Source organism: Corvus hawaiiensis, chromosome 21, assembly GCF_020740725.1.
Source record: "Corvus hawaiiensis isolate bCorHaw1 chromosome 21, bCorHaw1.pri.cur, whole genome shotgun sequence".
Classification (NCBI taxonomy): Eukaryota; Metazoa; Chordata; class Aves; order Passeriformes; family Corvidae; genus Corvus; species Corvus hawaiiensis.
This window is the reverse complement of record NC_063233.1, coordinates 5,669,992-5,690,003: the sequence shown is the minus strand read 5'-3', so window position 1 is coordinate 5,690,003 and position 20,012 is coordinate 5,669,992. Positions and strand designations below refer to the sequence as shown.

At 48.4% G+C, this 20,012-nt stretch overlaps 1 protein-coding gene across 1 annotated transcript; it reads right to left on the bottom strand.

Annotated features, from left to right (window-relative positions):
• Positions 1-306: 306 nt before the first annotated feature.
• On the bottom strand, positions 307-19,969 carry ZER1 (zyg-11 related cell cycle regulator). Its single transcript, XM_048325070.1, has 16 exons — positions 19,343-19,969; positions 15,270-15,533; positions 14,284-14,434; positions 13,556-13,992; positions 12,506-12,682; positions 11,307-11,421; positions 10,674-10,820; positions 10,259-10,432; positions 9,488-9,703; positions 8,801-8,842; positions 8,347-8,466; positions 7,791-7,906; positions 7,461-7,649; positions 6,399-6,496; positions 6,015-6,117; positions 307-5,061 (listed from the first exon to the last, which is right to left on the bottom strand). The coding sequence occupies exons 2-16, from the start codon at positions 15,425-15,427 to the stop codon at positions 5,004-5,006; spliced, it is 2,301 nt and encodes a 766-aa protein (XP_048181027.1). The 5' UTR covers positions 15,428-15,533; positions 19,343-19,969; the 3' UTR covers positions 307-5,003.
• Positions 19,970-20,012: the final 43 nt, after the last annotated feature.

Here is a 20,012-nt window from a genome sequence, read left to right as displayed (position 1 = left end):
TGTGGAGTGTGACCTGCAGATACATTACTGAGTTCAGAGCAATCTTGGCACTCAAATTTTATTTTTTCTCCTCTTGCACAGGAGGATTTTTTTCTCCTCTTGCACAATTTCCTAATAGTGCTCTCTTCCTCCACAGCTTTTTTCTGCTGACAAGCAGTATTGTATCTTTTGGAGTGATGAAAGGCAAAGGCACTGAATGGCATCATCAACACGTGGTAGCTCCTTTCATTTTTAATTAAATATGTGACAGCCAGTGGACCAGTAATGTACCTAAATAAACCACATTCACAGAACAAAGGAAGAAGACACTCTTGAGCGCTAGGTTTAATACACAGCAGGTATCCAACGGATACAACAGAAAAGTTAATTCATTCAGAATTTTAAGGAAGCAACAGTTGTGCATTTTGATTTTTTTGCTCAGTTTCACCAGGTACAAACATTTGAACCAGGCCTCAGCATCAGGCAGGTCCATGGACAGAGTAAAAGGAGACACTTGCTCATTATAACTGAGGGTATTTTCATTGCAAAACAAGGAAATACATATTTAGTTAGCTTAAAAACCTTTTTTAAAACAAGAAAAGAGTTACAGAGAGAATCAGTGACAATTATGTGAAATCAAAACAGTCTGCTAAAGCAGAAGTGTTTCAGTTCAGCAGAATATCTCCCTCATTTCCTTAAGTGCTCTCTTTTCCTTCAGCCCCCATGTTGCTTTTCATCCATTCCTGATGACTACTGCCCTCTGTGCTTCACACACATGGTTGTTGTGGAGACCAGCTGTTTCCCTACTTTTAATTCTCTTTTTCCAGCACAAGTTGTCCTCTAACACCTGAGCTGTGGCAGACTCCTCCCTAAACAGTCTCAAGGAAATGTCTTTTCTATGGATAGTGCCTGACTGCAGTGCCCTCTAGCTCTTGCCCTACTGGAAATTAATTGCCTTCTTCAGGTAATGAGAGGGAATTGACTCACAGCTCCAAGACTTTTCTTCCCACTCATCTTTTGCAGAGACCAGAGTGACAGCAGCAGAAGCCCAGCCACGGTGACAAGCTGGGTAGGATTCAGTGCTGAAGAGAATAATTTCAGTAGGAAGGTGCAGGGAAATAGCAGCCATGGTGCAGATGAATTATCTGCAGTGTTCTGATTGCCACAAATATCAGTGCTAAACTTTCTTGGCTTGGTCTAGATGAGAAAGTCTGGTGCTGCTGGGTGTAAAACACCATCCAAGTAGATGCCAATCCTTATGAGCAATTCCTCCCACAGATCTTGTAAAATGGAAGCACTGGTGGGAAGTTGCTCACCAATTTGCTCTTATCTGCTCCAGAGAACATGGGCACCTGGCACTGCTGGGTCACTGAAAAGGGCCACTGAAGGACAGGGCAGCCTCCAGCCAGGAAGGAAACCACGCACAGTTCAGGTAGAGGGTTCCTTTGTTGGCACAGTCTCTGCAGGGAGCTACTGAGTTGCATTCATGCTTTGTTTGCCAAGCTTTGGAATATTAAAGGAAATGTAGTAGTGAAAACATGAAGAGTCTGAGTGGGCCAACAGCTACTGAGCACAAGGAGCCCCTCTGCAATATCCTTACACGCTATGAACTTCTCTCCAGCTGGATTTTCATTTGAAAAATAGAACCCCATTCTGGTTTTCTGAGCAGGGCTGATCACTGGCTGTATAATTTTGTGTGGAGTTGAAGTTTCCTGGCTTGTTCCTTTGATCCAGCAAAGCTGGAAGGCCTGAGGGATGCATTTCAGGCTATCCAACTTCCCCTTTTACATTAAACCGTCATAAAAAATCTGCCACTTTGCCCTCCCCTCCTTTGCAGAGCATTGATACAGTATCTGCAGGCCTGTTCTGTCCTCAGCTCTGATCTATGGCACCAGTTAAATCCTTGCCACCAAAAAGTGCTTTGCAGGTCATGCATTATGCCTGTTGTTTCAGTTAGAGAAACTGAGGCCCAAACTAGTTTCAAACTTCCAGTTACAGGAATTCTTGGATTGTGCTCAGAGGATACTTTTCCCTCTTTGCTCCTTACTGAAGGGAAAATGTTATTTTTCAGCTCACAAAATCTTGAAGACACTAAAGCTTGTAGGCAAAGCTCATGTTACTCTAACAGAGATGTTACTCCTTTTAATGTGCTGCCTCAGGCATTTACTTTGCTGGTGGCCTGACTCAAAATCTTATGTGAGGCTTTCTGCAACAGCCTGGTTACAGTTCCCTCTTTCCCCTGGGATTGGTGACAGATTTCAGCAAGCTGAGCTTTTCTGGCAGCCTGGCCTTGTTCCATTCATCTCCTTATTGCTGGGAAATTGAAATCTTTTTATCCTGGTTCAGGCTGAGGTACAGCTTGCTGAGGGTCTGTGAGCAGTGAGGACAGAGGTGTGAAACACCTTTACAGTGTGAAACAGCTTTGATGCAGTGTAGATCTTGTTAGTCTGGGATGCAGCAGGTGAGACTCCAGTAACTGCTCAACTTGTGGAAGCACTGGTTTGGAAAACCCAAACCTTTGGGGCCTCAAGGCAGATAAAACCAAGTCATTGGTTGTTCACTAGCCTTGATGTAGTTGTGCCAAAATCTCAGAGTAGAGCCCAGCTGCTTGGCTTGGATTGCAGTGAGAGGCTGGGATCTGCTCCAGCTGAGATGGGAGTTCCTCAGCTCCACTGTCTCCCCAGCATAGCAGCTGCTTTCTGGGGACAAGGGTTTCTGATACCTCACATCTGTGATGTGGCCCCTTCTGCTCTACTCCCACCTTGCCAACACAGTCAAAATCTTGAGTGCTTTTTGTCAGGTGGTTAAAGATTTTAGTGGCAGGAGCTTTCACTACATGGGCATTGGAAAGGAAGCAGACATGGTGAGTGGCACTGCCACATGAAACAACTTCCCAAGGACAACAGCACTAAATGGGGAATTAAAGAACAAAGCCTGACTCCCCTAACAACCAAGGCTGTATTTGCAGCCCCTCTTAGTTTTGCATCTAGAAGGAAGATTAGCAAATGTTACACAGAAAACAGATCTTGAAATAAGCTTCCCTATCTCAAAGCTCATAGGGACACAAATTCTTGGGAAACAGGAATAAGTGAGAGAGAAAAATACATTTCAAATGACTGCAAAAAAGTATAATTTGTCAAGTTTTGCAAATCTTATGAAAACAATTTAAAAGTGACACAAAAATATATATAAGTTTGAAAAATACTTAAAAGAAAAAAGTACAGATCTCACAATACCAAAACAAATGACGTATGGTTAAAAAGAAAAAAAAAAAGACATTGAATAACACCGTATTGGCAGTAAAAGTAAACCTCTCCAGGCAGTTGTGTTCTGTCAGTTAAAGTGTCAGTTTGTGGATCAAGGATCCGTCTCTAACGTGTTCACAAGGACGACATGAACTCTGTGCATTAGCAGAGCCTCATAGCAGCGACTCAAATCTGAGAGCAAAGTGTACGAGGGAAGAGAGCAGCGAGTTACTGTGCTCTGAGGCCTGAAGTGTCCCAGCCTGCATGGCCATGGGCTCATCTGCCCTCTACCAGGCACAAAATCTTTTCTGAATCCCTTCTAAGGGAAGATTTGTGAATTGTCAAAGAACTGTGGTGAGCAGTGGGCTATGATATGGACAGCTGTGCTGTTGAGTGCCTGGCTGTGAGGCAAGCCTTGGCCTTCAGCTTCTTGAGCCATTCCAGGTTACAGGTGAAGACTAGCTCAGCAGGACTCTCACCTGTGTCACACAGACTGGAGTAATGCTGCTGATGGGAGTGGGACTGCACTGCTAAGTGCTTCTGGGAGTCAGATAGGAATAGGGCCTTCTGCTTCCAAGAAAAAGGGGAAGATGTTGGGGTGGAACAAAAGGTGCTATTTCCTGGGACTGGCTGGAGACTCCCCACCTCCAATTCCAGCAGTTGTGCTGCAGTGAGCTTCTTGTGAAGGGAGATTATGATGCTACTGAGCACAGCTTGTGATGACACTGAGAGAGCAGAACAGCTCCAGTCCCTTCCTGGGACTTGCACAAGGGGGTACAGCTGCTCTGGACTAGGGCCTAGCAGAGTATATTATGCAGAGGGAAATACTCTGATTGGCTTTGTAGCCCTTCCCCACAAAATAGAACACAACTAAAAAAGGTGGTGAAGGACTGGAATGCAGGTGTGTAGCCCTTTGTGAACAAACCTTGTGCCTTGCTGAACAGGCTCCCTTTGAGAGAGAAGCTGTGTGGCCAAGAACGTGTAACTGGTTTTACTGGTCACCCCATACCTTCTGAGGCTGGGTGGGCTGGCAGATCCTACTGTACTGCCAATGGGGACAAAACAGACCTCTTGAATTTATTGGGAATGTCTTACTTCCAAATGACCCACACAGAATTAGCAGTGCTTCCATTAATGTGAGCCTTCTATTAAAAAGCCCTTAAAGGAGTGAATTAGCTTGAAAGGTCTTCTCTAGTTTCTCCATTTATACATCTCACTAAAAGGTCAGTTCTTTTGGTCTGTCTCTCTTGTCCCCCAACCTCTCTAACCAAATAAATAACTCATCACTGCCTGTCACCCCACTGAGCAGCCAGTGCTGATTCAGGACTGGTGTTCTTGCAGACATCTCAGGACCTCATGCAGTACAGCAAAAGGGAATTTTCTAAAAAGTGGGAAATAGACATGTCACACTAGTGATCACACAACTAGGTCTTCAAGCTCATGGTCATTTGAGGCTCTCTGTGTGGTCTAAAATAAAAAGGTTAAAAGATACATAATGTAGTTGTCTTTGTTTTTTGTTTTCTTTTTATACAGAAATCATACACACGGAACTTCAACCTGAAACTTCATAACAAAAAAGTCCACTAAGTTAAGGAAAGCATTTTGTTGTGCAAAAAGTCCCTCCCCCCTCCCCTATTCACCTTCATCTACTGAGGGTCTCACACACACACATAAAGTTTCCTTCCAACGGGCGAGTTGGTAAGAAAGAGTCCTCCCTATGTACAGTGAGTTAGAGAGAAGCTGGATACAGTGCTGGCAAGAGGCACTGGGTGATTGCCTCTATCTGGAAGTGTCCATGTTCTCCTCCTTAAAGTTACTGCAGTGCTCTATAACTTTCCTATGGATAAAACAAGGACAAGGAGAGACGGTTTAGTTTAAAGCTTATTGCATCTCAGCTGTGAGACAGTAAGGTAAGAACTGTTCCCGAGTTGATTTCTGTGTAACTGTGTCCTGTTTGAGACACAAACTGTGTCAAAACCAGTAAACTCCACAAACCAGTTTGGAATGTCAAGTTATGGTAGTGCACATCCAGATTCAGTTGTGACCATTCATTCATCACCCCCATATTCAAAACCTTGGATGCCTTTAAATCCTACCAGGAAACCCATGAATACAAATGTTTGTCCTTCACTGTGCTGTCGCCTGTCGCATCCCACGCACTGTGTGTGACTGTGACTGTCTTCTGCAGGCTCCACTCCCCTGCAGCATTTAGCAGCCCTTCAGCTGTGGGAATACCTGCTGCCCACTCACCAGGTACGTATTCCCTGATCTCTACCTCTCTCTTCTATTCATTCTGCAGGTATGAAATTACAGCTCTCACTTTGCCAATGATCAGAAACTGCAGCTGGTTTTTACAGCTCTGAAAGGATGACTCCAAAGAAAGGTGTCATTGCGAGGGTGATGGACTCTACCTTCTGAAAAATGCTCTCATTTTAACTGTGCAGCTGGCACTTCAGTGACAGGCCAGTATGATTCTGAAGACAGGGAGCCCACCCAAGTACAGGGAAAAGTGATATTGGCTTAAGAACTGCAATTAGCTATGTGGCTCCCTTGCTCAACAAGCCAATCTACAACCCAGTTGCCTGGTAATGATCTGTGTGTACTGACCACCTATAAACATCTCTAGTCTTCTGTTTTCATCCTCTTTTTCCTCTGCTTCTCCTGTGTTCACTTCATACCTCTCATACACATCACTGCAGGCCTTGCTTTGCTTCCTCTTCATGTGGAAGAATTAAAAACTAAACTAAGGGTAAAATGAGAGTTTGTGAGTTTTGTGCACTGGTGTCCTACCGGGCCATTTCCTTGGTCTCTTGTCGTGCTGAGGCCATTTTAATCATGTCCTTCAGGAGAGGAATCCCACCTTCTTTGATCAGCAGTGGGCAGTACTTGTCAGCTGCAGAGAAATGAATAAAGCAGGTCCTTGTGAACCCTCACAACAGTGGTACAAAGGGTGCCAGGAGAGGAAGGAGAAGGATCAGGACAGTGAAGGAATTTCCTACACACCAAGTCTAATTACCTTTGTTTGGCTGTGCTGCCTGGACATTTCTGAATCACTCAAAGAAGATTTTCTCTACCTACATCGTTTATCTGGGAAGGCTTTTTCTGCTGACAGCCTCAGATCCACCCCCTCAACTTCTACAGTGCAGGGAATATGATTTCAAAAAGAGAACTTACGGTAGACAGAGACCAGGTTATAGAGTGCCCAGGTGGCCCAGTGCTGGCTGACTGGGGAGATCCCTTGTGGAAGAAGTCGAAGGATTGGTTCAAATGACCTGCACAGAAATATTACCGAAGTTGTTAAAAATCTGAGAGCTAATTCTTTCAGCACCTTTGCCACTCACAGCAATACAAACTCTCTGCTCATACGTACCACAGCAGTAAATCCATTGGCACGTCAAAGATTTTGGCACCAAGGCTAAGTCTGTGTCCCAGGGCAGTGCTGGCAGGATTACAGACCCCACCACTTCAGCACACGCTCCCCAGAGAAATAGCTGCAATGAAGGCAACTGAGCCCAGGAACTGATTTCCATCCTCCATTAGGCATTTCCTCACAAGAGTTGAGATCCAGCAGCACTGGATGAGTTTGAGGAGGGACAAAGCCAAACCATACCCAGGCAAAGCTGGCTGCACATGTGCAAGGGTTGCTATGTTTCCTCTGACAACAATACTACACTGTCTATACTGTAAACAGGCACTGGAATGCCAGTTCTGGATCCCTGCCAAGCACTAAGGGAATTCTGAGTACCTGATACCCTCCTACAGGAAAGGGTTTAGAGGATTCCAGCAGTTGTATTAGCCTTTGAAGGGATTTCTAAGTGTCTAAATATGCCCCAGAGAAGAGTGAAAGCATGTGACTTTGGGAAGCAAACAGACTTAAAAGGACAGACTGCAAAGGACAGCAGTATCAGAGGAAAATGCTTCGGCAGTCCCAGACAGATCATGGTTTTCCTGAGCTACTCAATTTCAGCAGAAACATACAGGAGAAATTCTGCTGGGCTGCCAAACTTCTCCCATAGGAATTGTCATGTAAGGTGTCTAATTTCAGCATCTTATGTAACATGTTTCAAAGGAAGATGTAAAACCCTCACTAAAGAGTATGTCCCTGAGGATGTTTCTCCTTCACTCTGAACAGAGTCTTCATACTGGGCTCTCTCTCTTCCTTTCTCTCTGTTGGTGTTTCATTCCTATGACAATCCTGGCTCCTGGGTGAGTGGGCCAAACTTTTCCATTCCTCACCTGTAATTGATATTTCTCCTGGAGTTGATATCCCAGCTCTGGATGGCTGCCCACATCCTCTTCACAACCTCCTCTCTGTGAGGCTCACAGATCCCCCAGGCCTCTGGACCATCAAACATGATATGGGAGAGCACTCCACAGGCATTATAAGACACCTCAATCCCATCAGCTTTGCTCTCCAGGAGGTTGCTGCCAAGAGAGACGAGATCACTTAGAGCTGCTGATGCAGGAAAGATCACTTAGAGCTGCTGATGCAGGAAAGATTCACAAGTCTCCAGGTGGTTCAGGAGACGAGATCAGAGCCCAGCTGGTCGCCAGCCAGGCACTCACCTGAACACACTGATGAACTGGGAGGTCATGAGCTGTGGGCGGAGCTCCTTCACCTCTGCCACATTGCCCAGGAGGCCCAGCATGTTGCGGTGTAGCTCCTGTTTCTCTGGGAACTCCTGGCCAGGCAAGGAACAGGGTTATACACAGGTAGGACTGTGGTGATGCTGAGAACAAGCAACCCTGGGAAAAGGCTGTACAGTGCATCTAGACAAGCTCAGTAATTTTGGGTAGTCAGCAATGGCTCCTTGGCAGGTGCCAAATGCTAAAGGTATGTGCGAAAAGAGAGGATCAAAACCAGGCCCACTGTGCACTGCTGCTCTGCTTGAGGGGGCTGAGCAAAGATGGGGAAAGGGGAAGATGTGTTCACTGTAAGTTTCTCTGTTCTACTGGCTGGGTGGAATGACGTGAGAAAGAAGAACTTGCACGAGCTTTTACTTTCCTGTTTGTGCAATGTAGGAAGTAATGCTTGGAGAGGAGTAGAGCCAGGGATGCTGCCCAGGCACCTGCATCTCCACTGCTCCTGTCAGCATCTCTCCAGAGACAATCAGACACTTACTTTCAAGCACTCCAAGAACAGTTTCATGCCACTGTAGTTAAGGAACATCTCGCAGTTATCTGGGGTCTCATCAGTGATGTTCCAGAGGGCACTCCAGGAGAACTCCATCACCTGATCACACTATAGGGAAAGGGACAGAATCAGAGCTATGCTAATGCAGGAGCCTGGTGCAAACCAATCACCTGTTTCCTCTCTGGCATCACCCTAGATGACTTCAGAGGTAAGAAAACCTTGTTCACTTACAACTTGTCAGTAAGTGGGTTTTTTGTTTAATATTTTTGCTTCCTTGTCACATTCCCCTGCCCTCACCCCGGGACAAGAAATTCTACAGTGTCAGCTGAGATGTCTTGTGTTTGTTAAGAGAAGCTGAGCTGGCAGTCTGGGCTGATCTCCATGCTAAGTCAGACTGAAGAAAAAATACTCTATGTATATGGTTTTTTTGGGAAACACTCACCGTTTTATCAGCCAACTTCTTCTGAATCAACTTTAGCATTGTCTGTGGACAAAGAAAGAGGAAGAGTGAAAAACAGTTCAAAAGTCATGGAGCTAAAACTTAACCAGCCCTGTAGTATCACAGCAGTTATGGCCAACTTTGATCTTTTGCAGAGAACCTACTTGGTATCTCTTTCTCTAAACCAGTGGGACTGGGTTATGTTCCAAGTTGCAAGTATTCACAGAGCTGAACTATGCCACAGTCCCTGAGATGTTGAGTTTGCAGTTGAGTCAGTTTTGATCTGTATGACAAGGTCTGGGATGTGGCATAACTGCACCAAAACAACAGCCTCTGCAGTTCGTGGAAAAGATGAGGGATATGGATTGAGTTGGGAAGCTGATGCAAACTTGGGGAGAAGGAGGAGCCAGTCACAAGGCGGCACCAGATCTGGAAATAACCCGACGTGGTGAGGTCAGGTGTAAGGTTACAGTGCCTTTCTGCCCTCACACCAGCCTGTCTCTGTGATCATAACTTCCAGTGTTGGTAAGCCAGTAAAGGGGTAGGTTCCAGGAGAGGTCAGCAGGGACGCTGGTTCCCTCCAGTGATATTGAGAGGTTGGATCATGGCTGGAGGCATCTCATGGACAGCTGCAAGGGAATTGTACCAGCCTGGGTTATGGATAAGTAGACACCTTGGGACCATACCAACCATGACAAACCCCATCTTGCCCACAGCTTCTTTGTGGTCGTTGTCCACCTGGCAGACCAGGGCATTGCAGAGGTGCACAGCGATGCGCTGGATGGACTCGTCCTGCCGGCTCTGGTTGAGAATGTTCAGCAGCAGCTCGTTCACTCGGCGGTACTGGAACTCCAGCTCCTCGGGAATGCTGAAGTTACACAGTGTCAGGCAGCAGTTCCGCTGTACCTGGGTCAAAAGGAAGCAAACATTGGGCCAAGTGGCTACAAAATCACAGACCCCGCCGCCTCATGTTTCCTTGCTGCTTGGTATTGAAACCATCTTCTTGCCTGATTACAGCTACTGAGATTTCTGTTACCCTCTGATCTAGTGCTGTACTTTAGCCATGCTTCATGACTGTCACCCCAGCCTCATAAGGCCACCCAATTACCCAGGGCCCATTGCTTTCCGAGCCAGTTCCTCGCTGCCTTTGGGCTCTCTACACAGCTGATGTCCAGTACAGAGATTTGAGATGTTTCTTTCCATTGACTCAATACCCCCTTTACCCACGATTTCACCTCACAGTCAGTGCTGGGTGTCTGTGTGTCACATACACCCTTTGACCACTGTCCATGGATAAAAAGGAGCACCCTGCATCGAATCCTCATTGCTGAGTGGAGGCCAGGAGCAGACCTGGGCAGTAACTCCTCTGCCTTGTTTAACTCCCTGCAGGCAGAGGAAACCCAAATGCTGACACCAGGGAAAGAGGACTATGGGAACCAAAGGAGCCTGGGCTGCTCTTACTGTGACCTCCTGGTAGGACTCCATGCCGTTCAGCACCACCTGGATGACCTGGCGCCGCAGCTTCACGCTCTGCTCCATGCGGTACTCGGAGTTGGTCAAGTAGAACAGTGCCGCGCTGCCCGTCACCTGGATGTTTTTGTCATCCTTGTGGCACTTGAGGGCTGTGATCACCAGCTGCAGAGAAGCAACAGGGAGCTTTAGTGCCACAGACTCGCTGCTAATTCTTGGAGCGACTGTTAGAAGCCCACAAGGAATGTGTGGCCCAGGCATTGCAGGAACGCGCTTAGGAAATGAAGGTACCCAGTTGCACTGCGCTACAGGAACTTTCTCTGGAATGGCCTGATACAGTGTCCCAGGGTGGAAAAAAGGACTGGAAGTGCAAAATTCCCCTTGTCAGGGTGAAGCCAAGGCTTACCTGGAGGGCTCTCAGCAGCTGGCTGCAGCGCTCGATGCGGGCAATGTCGAAAAGCAGGTTGATGGCCCGGGAAGTGATTTCCGGCCGGTGCTCAGTGTAAGCCTCAATAGCATTCAGGACTTGCTCTTCGTTCTTGTCTCCACTCACCTGGCGTGGAGGAGCAAAAAGAGTCAGGGGAGAAATTATAAAGGAGGAAAACCAACTTGAGAAGGAAATGCTGAGAGGTCGAAGGGTATACCTTCCCTCTGCCCTGAGAGTAGTTTCAGCCCAGGATGGGACAGAGGTTGAGTCACTTTTCAGTCCAGAGGGATGAGAAAAGGCATCTTTGGGGCAGGAGGATGCTATTCAAAAGTAGAACTCCTACTGTCTTAAATCCTTTTCTGTAGTCACAGACATCCTTCAGGCAGGATGATTTCTCCATGCTTTTCTCCAAGAGGCATGTTTTTCAACCCTTATAAAAACTACGCGGGGTACAGGTCTTGCTTTCTGGCATTATGAAGTAGTTATTGAAAGGTCAGAGCTCAGGTGTCACACCCAAGACCCAAAGAACTCCACTCTACTGGCAGCCAGTATTTTCATGTTCTTTCAACTTCTAACAAGTTCCTACTGCCAATATTCCTGCAGCCTCCTTACCTTGTAGGCTGGAATATGGGTCAGGCGGCAGAGGGATGTTTCAAAAAGGCCCAAGAACTGGAGTGGTCGTTTCAGACCCCGGAAGGGAGCAATGCTGCTCTTTGCTGGCTCAATGCTGGGGTGAAAAAACAAGAGATTGCTCATGTTGGTACCAAGCTTCTCCAGGTGTCTCCTGCCACAAAGATGGCTGTCAGCCCTCCATTCACTCTGACTGTGCTGTTTCATACCCAGAGAAGTAAAAGCTACACTTCATTTTATACCAGTCAGCTGCTTATGAACATAACTCTAAATATTCATCCCAGTGATCGTGAGTGAAAGGTGAATGTGTTGAATGGAACCAGCAGTAAGAATTCCTGCAGACAGGATGCAGCTTGCCCAGGTAAAATTTGTCCTGGAAATTCACTAGCTGGGGTGAAAATTTCCTCTTAAAGGGATGTGTTTCACTCATCCAATGTATTTGCAATGTGACAGACAGGCTAAATCTGCTTCTGTGAGCATGCAGGAACACTGTTTTTGCTGCCATGTTCCTTGTTGACCAAGAGCCAGTGCATTTTTACCAGCTCTGGTGAAAAGGAGCCAGTACTGTCTCATTCCTGTGCTTCTGTTCAGTAAGTGCTTTATAGGAGGGCAGAGTTCTTGGCTGATCTGGAAAACCAGACCTCCAGGTATGCCTCTACTGAGGGGCACCAGGATTTCCAAGAGTTGATCTGCCCATTATCCAGGTCAAATCTGAAAACAGGCCTTTAGATTCCAAGTTCCTAAAACACTCAGCCCTCCTATGAATGCTATTGTATTGACTCAGTGTATAAATGTTCTGTCAGAAGAGTCTGCATCTCAGCAAGGGTAAGAATATTTTGTGTAGGAAATGTGTAAGGCTTTGGAGTCCTTTCAGAAAAAAATCCTGCAGGAGATCCCTGGGAGAATGTGTGTGGAAAAGAACTGAAATATGATATGCATGGCAGGCAGATGGGATGAATTCTTTATTACTCTTACAAGTCCTTACATGTGTTGCATACAGCAATCACAGCTGATTCTCACACCAGTCTTTACTGTCAGGGGAAGCTGGCAGGAGTTGTATCCTGCTTTTTAGTACTAATTAGACCTACAGAATTTGGGAACTTAGAAGAGGGAACTGTTCTTAATTCATCTTTGACTGATCTATCCCTCCAAACAGACCTCAGTAATTGCTGTTCCCTTACCTTGTCTGGCCCATCTTCTCCTCCATGCTGGGGATAGTGCAGTTCTCCAGCATGGTGTGCCCTGAGATGTCAAGCGAAGTGAGGTTCACCAGGTTTTCCACAAACAAGTTTAGAACCCGCCGGGTCAGCTTGAACTTGTAATAACTGGACAGATGGTCTCGGGAGATATCCAGGTGCCTGCAGGTGATAGAGAGCATCTCACAGCCTGGAAAGCATTAGCTGGGGCTTCTGCCTCCCTACCAGAGCCAAGTGTGATTATTATTTATCATTATTTCCTTCCCAAGATACAGGAATGTGGTTCTGTAGGCTCTGGCAGCAGCAGCTGGCCCTGTGTTCAACCAAAGCACACAGGTATCTGGGAGAGGGCTACTTGGAATGGACCACAGTGAATCATCTAGCCACACATCACAAAGGAAATTGCTCCAGGCTCAGAAACTGCCTTTTCCAAACTCCATCCCAGCAGCCACCTGAGCATTTCTACCTGGAGATTAAGATGCACCAGAGGATCTGTGCATCCCCAGGAACGTATCTTGCCTCATCCCACAAATTAAGTTACACAGGTTTTTGTCTGCCTCCCCAGTCTTATAATTTTTCTACCCCAGGCTATTACATTATCCTGATTTCTTTCAGGTATTTAAATGCTTAAGCTTTGGGGAAATCTTGCTGCTAGAGGAGTGGTGGGACAAACCAACCAGCCATCGTGTGCAGGTGGGGTCCATTACAGGGCAGAGAGACTTTGCTGGCTCTTGCCTAAGACTGGAGCCAACATCCCACTCATTAAAGTGTCTTCTACCTGTTGCACACCAAGTGGGGCGATGGGGTCATGTGTGTTGTTTTTTGTTTCTCCAATGGGAAGTTTCTGCTAAGTGGTGTCTTCTTACAAGCAAAATTCAGGCTGGCTTTAGACATGTCAGTTATGTACAGTGAGTCAATGAGTGAGCCTGTTCACAGGAAGGTTTATAAGCTGAACCTAGCAGTGGGTGCCTCTTTGGTAGCAGGCAAGAAGACCATTCCTGAAAGACCTTTCCCTATCAGAACAGATCTGCTGACCTGAGCTTGCGAAGCTGTGCGATCACTTGGATGTGCTCCTCAGAAAGGTCCATGTTGTAAAGCACTAAGGAAACCAGACTGTCCTTCCACTGGGTCAGGAATCCCACATCATTCAGCTGGATCCCAGAAAGGTCGAGAGCTGCAAGGGAGGCCAAGGGCCGCAGCAGTGTCTCCACGTTTACCCCCTCGATCAGGCGGCCCAGGTTCAGGAAGCGCAGGCGGCTGAAGCCTTCAAAAGTGAAGTCCTTGACCAAGACCTGGCGAGTGGGGTTCACCAGGCAGTCGTCCTCACAGCCCCCAGGGTTCTCCTCCTCGTAGAAGATATTGCAGCAGCCAAAGAGGCTCAGGGAGATCAGTGTGTGGCTGAAGCTCACCAAGGTTTGCAGGCTCTTGGCTGTCAGCTTCTCACAGTTAGTCAGGTAGAGCTCAATAAGATCCTGAAAAAAGGGAAATCAAGGTTAGAGATATTTCACAGGTAAAGTGCCCACCCTGTTTGCTCCACACCTCCCACTGGGACAGCCTGAGACCATGTATCACCCAACTTGACCAGTCCTATGTCATTCCCAACAGTGGCTTTGGGAGCTGAGAAGGGAGAAGCTGAGGTTAGTCCAAAGAAAGCTTGGACAGTGAAGGATGGAGCCTTGGGAATCTCTGTGTGTCTGGGATTCTAGCTGGTGCCCATGCAGCAATGCTGCTATGTGATGTGGCAGTTGTCAGTGCAACACCACCTGCTTCCTGATGGCCTCCAGGTCCTGGTCCTGCACAATGTGTTCCCGCAGGTGGATCCGAGCTAGCCTGGTGCTCCGTGGGTCTGAGAAGAGGGTGAAGAAGCTCTCATGGGGTTCAAAGATGCTGTCTGTCTTCACCAGCTCCACGTACCTGTGTGGGGCAATGGTGTTAGCACAGCACAGGCTCAGCCACAGCTCTGGCACCCGCACTGGTGACAAGGAAATGTGACCAAGGTGTGAGCACACAGCAAACCCCCCCCCCACCCCCAATCACCCAGATCAGCTTTTGGGGTAAAGGAAGTCACCCACCTCTTCTGGCACAGAACTAACAATCCCTAGGAAAATCTTGGGCAAAGATTAGTGCAAGACTCTGTGTGTGGCAAGCACAGACTCCAGGATTTTTTTCACTAGCTGTTTAAACTTAGTAATGTGATTTTTTTTTTTTTTCATTTTTCAGAAAATTAGCTGGCCAAAATTCTCTGCCAGACTTTGTGGGCACAAGTTCAGCTGAGAGAGACTGTGACAGCCAAATTACATAAATCCCTGGAGACAGGTTGCTTTATAAAACTATGGGAGCAGCAGCCTTAAAATGTAACACCTGTTAGCACTCTGTGCTCTTATTTCTCTGCTTGGAGAGAGTGTTGTAATACTTCAGTGGTGGGAAATGGGAAGGCTTCTTTGTTGCTCGCTGATGTTCTAGGAAGAAGCAGTGACTGTTTCACTCTGGTTTTACTCTTTTAGTTTCCCTTTTAACAGGATCTCGTTGAGCTCTGACTAACTTGGAAAGGGTGATTACCACAGAAATTAGAATGATCGCAGTACAAAAGGGAACACCTCCTTCTGAAGTTCATGCAAACCCTTATTTGCCAGTATGATCAATTGGAAAAACAGAGCCCTATGAATTCTTTCCCATAATTCTTTTTGGAGAACTATACTCCCACTTCTCTGAGCTCCCAGCTCCTTCCCAAACCAGGCCTGAAACGTACTCGTTGACAAGTTTGTCACAGATCTCGCTTGGCAGGAAGATGTCGGGATGGAGCCGGAGTGTTTCGTTGTCCAGGAGGTAGCAGAGAGTCCCCTCCAGGTTGCGAAGGCAGTAATCGGTGCACAAGGTCATCAGTGACTCGGGACTGTCGGATGCCATTTTGAGGGAAATTACGGGAAGGAGAAGAGCAGAAGGAAGCTTTTGATGCAGGAGATCCTTCCCTCAAATGAAGTTCTGGGATGAAGTTATGGGGCCATCAGGACAGCTATAAGCAGAGGGGAAAAAAGATGCATTGAGAAAAGCACAACTGCAAGTGTCCCACGAAGCTGCCACACCAGCAGGATGTTTGTTGTATTTACAGCCCATCACTTGCTGACCTCAAAAGGACCTGCAGCACTTTGGCCTCTCTGGCAGTGTGCCTTTAATTCCTTGGTATTCCCACTCTAAGGGGATACTGTGGGATTGAGTTAGTGTGTTGTGTTTGGAAATGAGGCTACACAGCAAAATGCTTCCTCATTGCAGGGTTATCTGGCTGACAAAGGCCCTCAGAAAGGGAAGTGGCAGAAGCCGCATTGCTTGGTTTCCTTCAGAGCAGGTTGGATAAACCAGCAGAACATTTATTGTCAACTTAATCCTTTGTATGGCACCAGTGGGATCTGTGGCCCTGTATTTCCTGCCTGCAATTTTCTTTGCCAACGTTCCAAGTCAAGTTTAATTTTCAAGCTCCATGTTTCTCTGTAGTGCCAAGCCAGAAGCTTCATGCAAGTCCTTGAACTAGAGTGTGAAGTGGATCAGAAGCCAGAGGGAAACACATGGACTGGCCTGGGATCCATTTGAGTGCAGTGTAACGCAAGGACTGTGACTGTGCTGGACACCTCTCCATCCAGCTCACCCTCACGATCCCAAATCTGTCACAAAGGAGTACAAGTGACTAAACTGGAAAAAGGCGAGGTGCTTTTCCCCTTCTTCATTTTGGGAACAGGATAAAGGATGGGTGAGGCAGACAACTGGCGGAAGCTATCCCTGTTTTCTGATTTGAAATGATCTGACTGCTCTGGTATCAAGACTTGCTCACTGGGGCCTTGAGGGGTTACCAGAAGAGTCAGCTTGAAGACCAACAATTACATTTCACTTTCAAAGGGTCAAATCACATAAGCAAACCAAAACTTTTCTACGTATTTCCACAGACACAAAAAAATTGTGTTGAAATGTTTATTTATTATATAAAACCTCTATCCTATCAGTAAGTCTGTCCCTGCTGGCCCTGAGAACACTGGTGCTGTGGAGGTAGTTGTTATTCTCTGCACTACAGCTGAGCAGCCGTTGCTGGAGAAGTTGTTGCAAAATGTCCTTAACCATATTCCGTTTCTGATCTTTATCCTGCAGCTGCAAATAGCAGGACACCTGTGTGTCACCAGCTCTCTGCTTCTCTAAAGCCTCTGCTGCTCTTTCTTTCATTCCTATGGTATCAGTACAAGAGAGAAGAGTTTAACTCCCATTCCTCAGCTTAATCACTCTAAAAGCTAATGCTGAGGTAAAAACCCCTAAAACCTCAGCAATCATAAAAATTATACTTTAAACTCTCTCCAATCATGGTGTTAAGGGTGTAACTTGCTCTTTTGGTCACAGAGTGCTGAGCTGGGGGTCACAAGAACATCTCAATAGTGCCACAATAGTTCCTTTGTGGTGCATGTGGTCCAGTCAATGAAAATTGAGGGTTTTCAGCTTTGATAAAGGAGGAGCTCCACAATCCACAATTCTCTCCTTTGGAGTTAAGTAAGGTGAGAAGTCAAGACTGAAATGGGCCACTGAGTGTATTGTCTCACTGGCTGGGAGGTCCTGGCAAATGGAATGCAGGTGGGAGGAAGCTGTCCTGTGTCTGCTTTGGAGATAAATCGGCCTCACCTCCAGAACAAGTCCCTCTCGCAGATTTTGCCTGAAGCTTGCTGGAGAGAATCTTTCCCGAAAGGCAAGATTGACAGGAAGATCTGAACCAGCTGGGAAGTATGTTCTGCTGTCCCTACCAGTTCCCCTGTGCCATCAGACAGGAGGTCCCTGCAGCCAGTGTTCTTCCACTGTTTACTACTGAGGGCCAGAGAACTCGAAAACAAATTCCCATTGACAATCTATTGTCGCGTGCAGCTGGAAACAGCCAGTGCTTGGGACTTGTCCAAGCAGCTCAGAGCACCAGAGGGCAAGGACTGCCTTCCTGTGGCTCTCTGACAAGCCTCTGTTCCCTCTCTGCTGAGACCAGCACAATGCTGCCAGTTGATCTCAGCCCTGAAGAAATCAGCTGCCCTTTAACTTCTGAGCTCCCTGTGATCCACCAACACAATCCCATGCAGAAGTTTAATATCAAGAATGGTTAAACTGTCCCAGTGAAATAAGACCAAAGAAAAGTTTTCATCCTCCTGATTTATTACAGGTATCTGAGCAGCTGCTGTGACCTTTTGTCCAGGACACAAGCTGGCCTCTCCCTCCTTAGACTGAAGACATGACACTTTGGCAGCAGAGAGGGAAGTAAGAGTGTCAATAGCTGCCCTGAGCAATACTGTCTCTAGTTATAACCTTGGCGTGTGACACAAAGAAATGAGAGGCTGAAAAATCATTAACATTTGTCTAATTGTTCTCCTCAGGAAGCTTCACACAAGCTTCAGGATCAAGCTGCCTAGTGACTGCCACCAGTGCTTTTCCAGCAAAGAGCTACCTGGTGCCATGTGGGTTTTGGTAGAGTTAAAGACAGATGCATGAAAGATGCTGAAAATTCAAGAGCAAGAATTGAAAAGTGACCAGAACTTCAGCTGCCAGTATTTTTTCCAGTTTATTTCTCTGACAGATTTGCCTCCATCTTAGTGCACCCAAGGAATTAAGTTCCTCAGAGCCTCGAGAGCAGGCGCACAAAAGCCCTTTCTGTGGGCACCCAGCCCTCTCTGTGCAGTAACAGCAACCTCCTGCCATCCACGGACCCAAAACCAGATGCAGTACAGGCAGCTCTACTTACCCCATTCCCAGCATCCAGGACCCACCAGCCTCTTTGCAAATATTGCTCATTTCCAGGCTGCATATGCATTGTTACAGCATTCCAGGCTGCACTGGCATGTGAGGCTCGGGACCTCTCCTGGCACTTCTGGGGCCACCAGTGCCAATATCCTCTCTCTTGGACTTCAGACTGATCATCTCTCCCAGCCCCTCTCCAGGCAGTGCCCAGAGCCAAGCCTGACTCACCGTGGCTCCATGCCAACCACGTAACGTTTATGCTGTTGCTACAAAAATGATTGGCAAAGCTGACTTTTCCAGCATCAGGGACTCATCCAAGGAGAGGGCAAACAATATGCACTGCCACGAGCTGATTACAGTGACTTCAGAATTATAAATGTAATGTAAATGCAGAGTTTGGCACGGGTTACACTCTGAAGGGAAACTGCACTGTCACTTTAGCTGGCATCTTGCAGCTGCAAATCACTGTGACTTTATTAATTGATGGGTCATGGCTGCCTGTGTGGGGACACACCATCCCTTCTTACACTAGGGAAAGTGAAGTAGGAGGAGATCGAGCTACACTCTGTCCCAGCCAACTCCCAACCCTGTCAACCAGCCAGGACTGACATCGTAAGTGAGACAGCTCGCACTCGCCGGGGAATGTGTTCATCTTTGTATCTGCCTGCAGTAAAGATGCTCCTTCAGCTCACTGAATTACATCATGGATTTTCATTCCACAGGTCACCTGCCCAAGAAGACTACCTAAAGCCCTTGGTCACGGCTCCCTGGTCGCTGGGGCTCCATCAGCCCGCGATGGTCTCTATCAACCCCGCGGGCAGCGCTGGCCCCGAACGCGAGCCCTCCCTCGACCCCCAGGCACTCAGAGGTCACCTCGCCGGGCAGCGCCGGAGCTGCTGCCGCGGCCCGGAGCCCTGCTCGGCGGGGCCCGGCTGCTCCTGGCCGTCCCCGGGAGGGGATGGGGACTGCGCCGGGGGCACCGTCCGGCACTGCCGGGGGCGGCGGTTCCTCCCCCCGCCCGGGCGGGCAGGCCCGGTGCCCCCGGGTCGGGCTGGGGAGGGGGGCACCGGTACTCACCTGGCGCCATGGGGGACTGGTCCTGGCTGGTCCCGGCTCCCCGGGGCGGGCCGGGGTCCGCGTCCTGCTCGGGCCCGCTCCCCCCGCCGCGGCCTCCGCTGTCAACAAACCCGCCGTCACTTCCTCCCCCCGCGCCGGAAGCGCCACCGAGTCCTTCCCCGGAAACACCGGCCCGGCCGGAACGCTCGGTCAGCGGGGACCCGGCGGGGACGGGGACGTTCCGTGACGTCACAAGGCCGTGACGCCACGCGGCGGAGGCACTGACGTCACTGCGGGGGGCAGAGCTTGGCCGCGGCGTCCCGGCAGGGCCTCCCCGGGAAGGTGCGCGCAGCCCGGCCCGTCCCTCGCTCAGGGGCCGCGGCTGCCGGCACCGCACAGCCAGGGTCCCACCGCGCCCCCTCACTGAGGGGCGCCATTCCCGCGAGCCCCGCTCACGGCTGCCATAGGCACGGGCTAGAGCGTACCCGGGACAGCGCGACCACCCCGGGAGTCTCCTCAGTGCTTGGGGGACCGGCTGCTCCAGCCCGCGGGGTCTCTCCTGGCGCTCGGTGCCTGGGGAGGGACCCACGCCGTGTCCCGGGGGGCGCGGGGAGCAGGAACAGGGCACGGAGCGGGCCCGCGGGGCTCCAGGAGCGCCCTGAGGCGGTGAGGGGGCGGAGCTTACCGGGCA

Coding starts and splice junctions, on each gene's coding strand:
- ZER1 (XM_048325070.1), bottom strand. CDS start 15,427: ATGGCATCCGACAGTCCCGAGTCACTGATGACCTTGTGCACCGATTAC. Junction 11,422..12,505: donor GAGAAGATGGGCCAGACAAG/GTAAGGGAACAG, acceptor TTTTCACCCCAG/CATTGAGCCAGCAAAGAGCA. Junction 9,704..10,258: donor AGTCCTACCAGGAGGTCACA/GTAAGAGCAGCC, acceptor CTTTTGACCCAG/GTACAGCGGAACTGCTGCCT.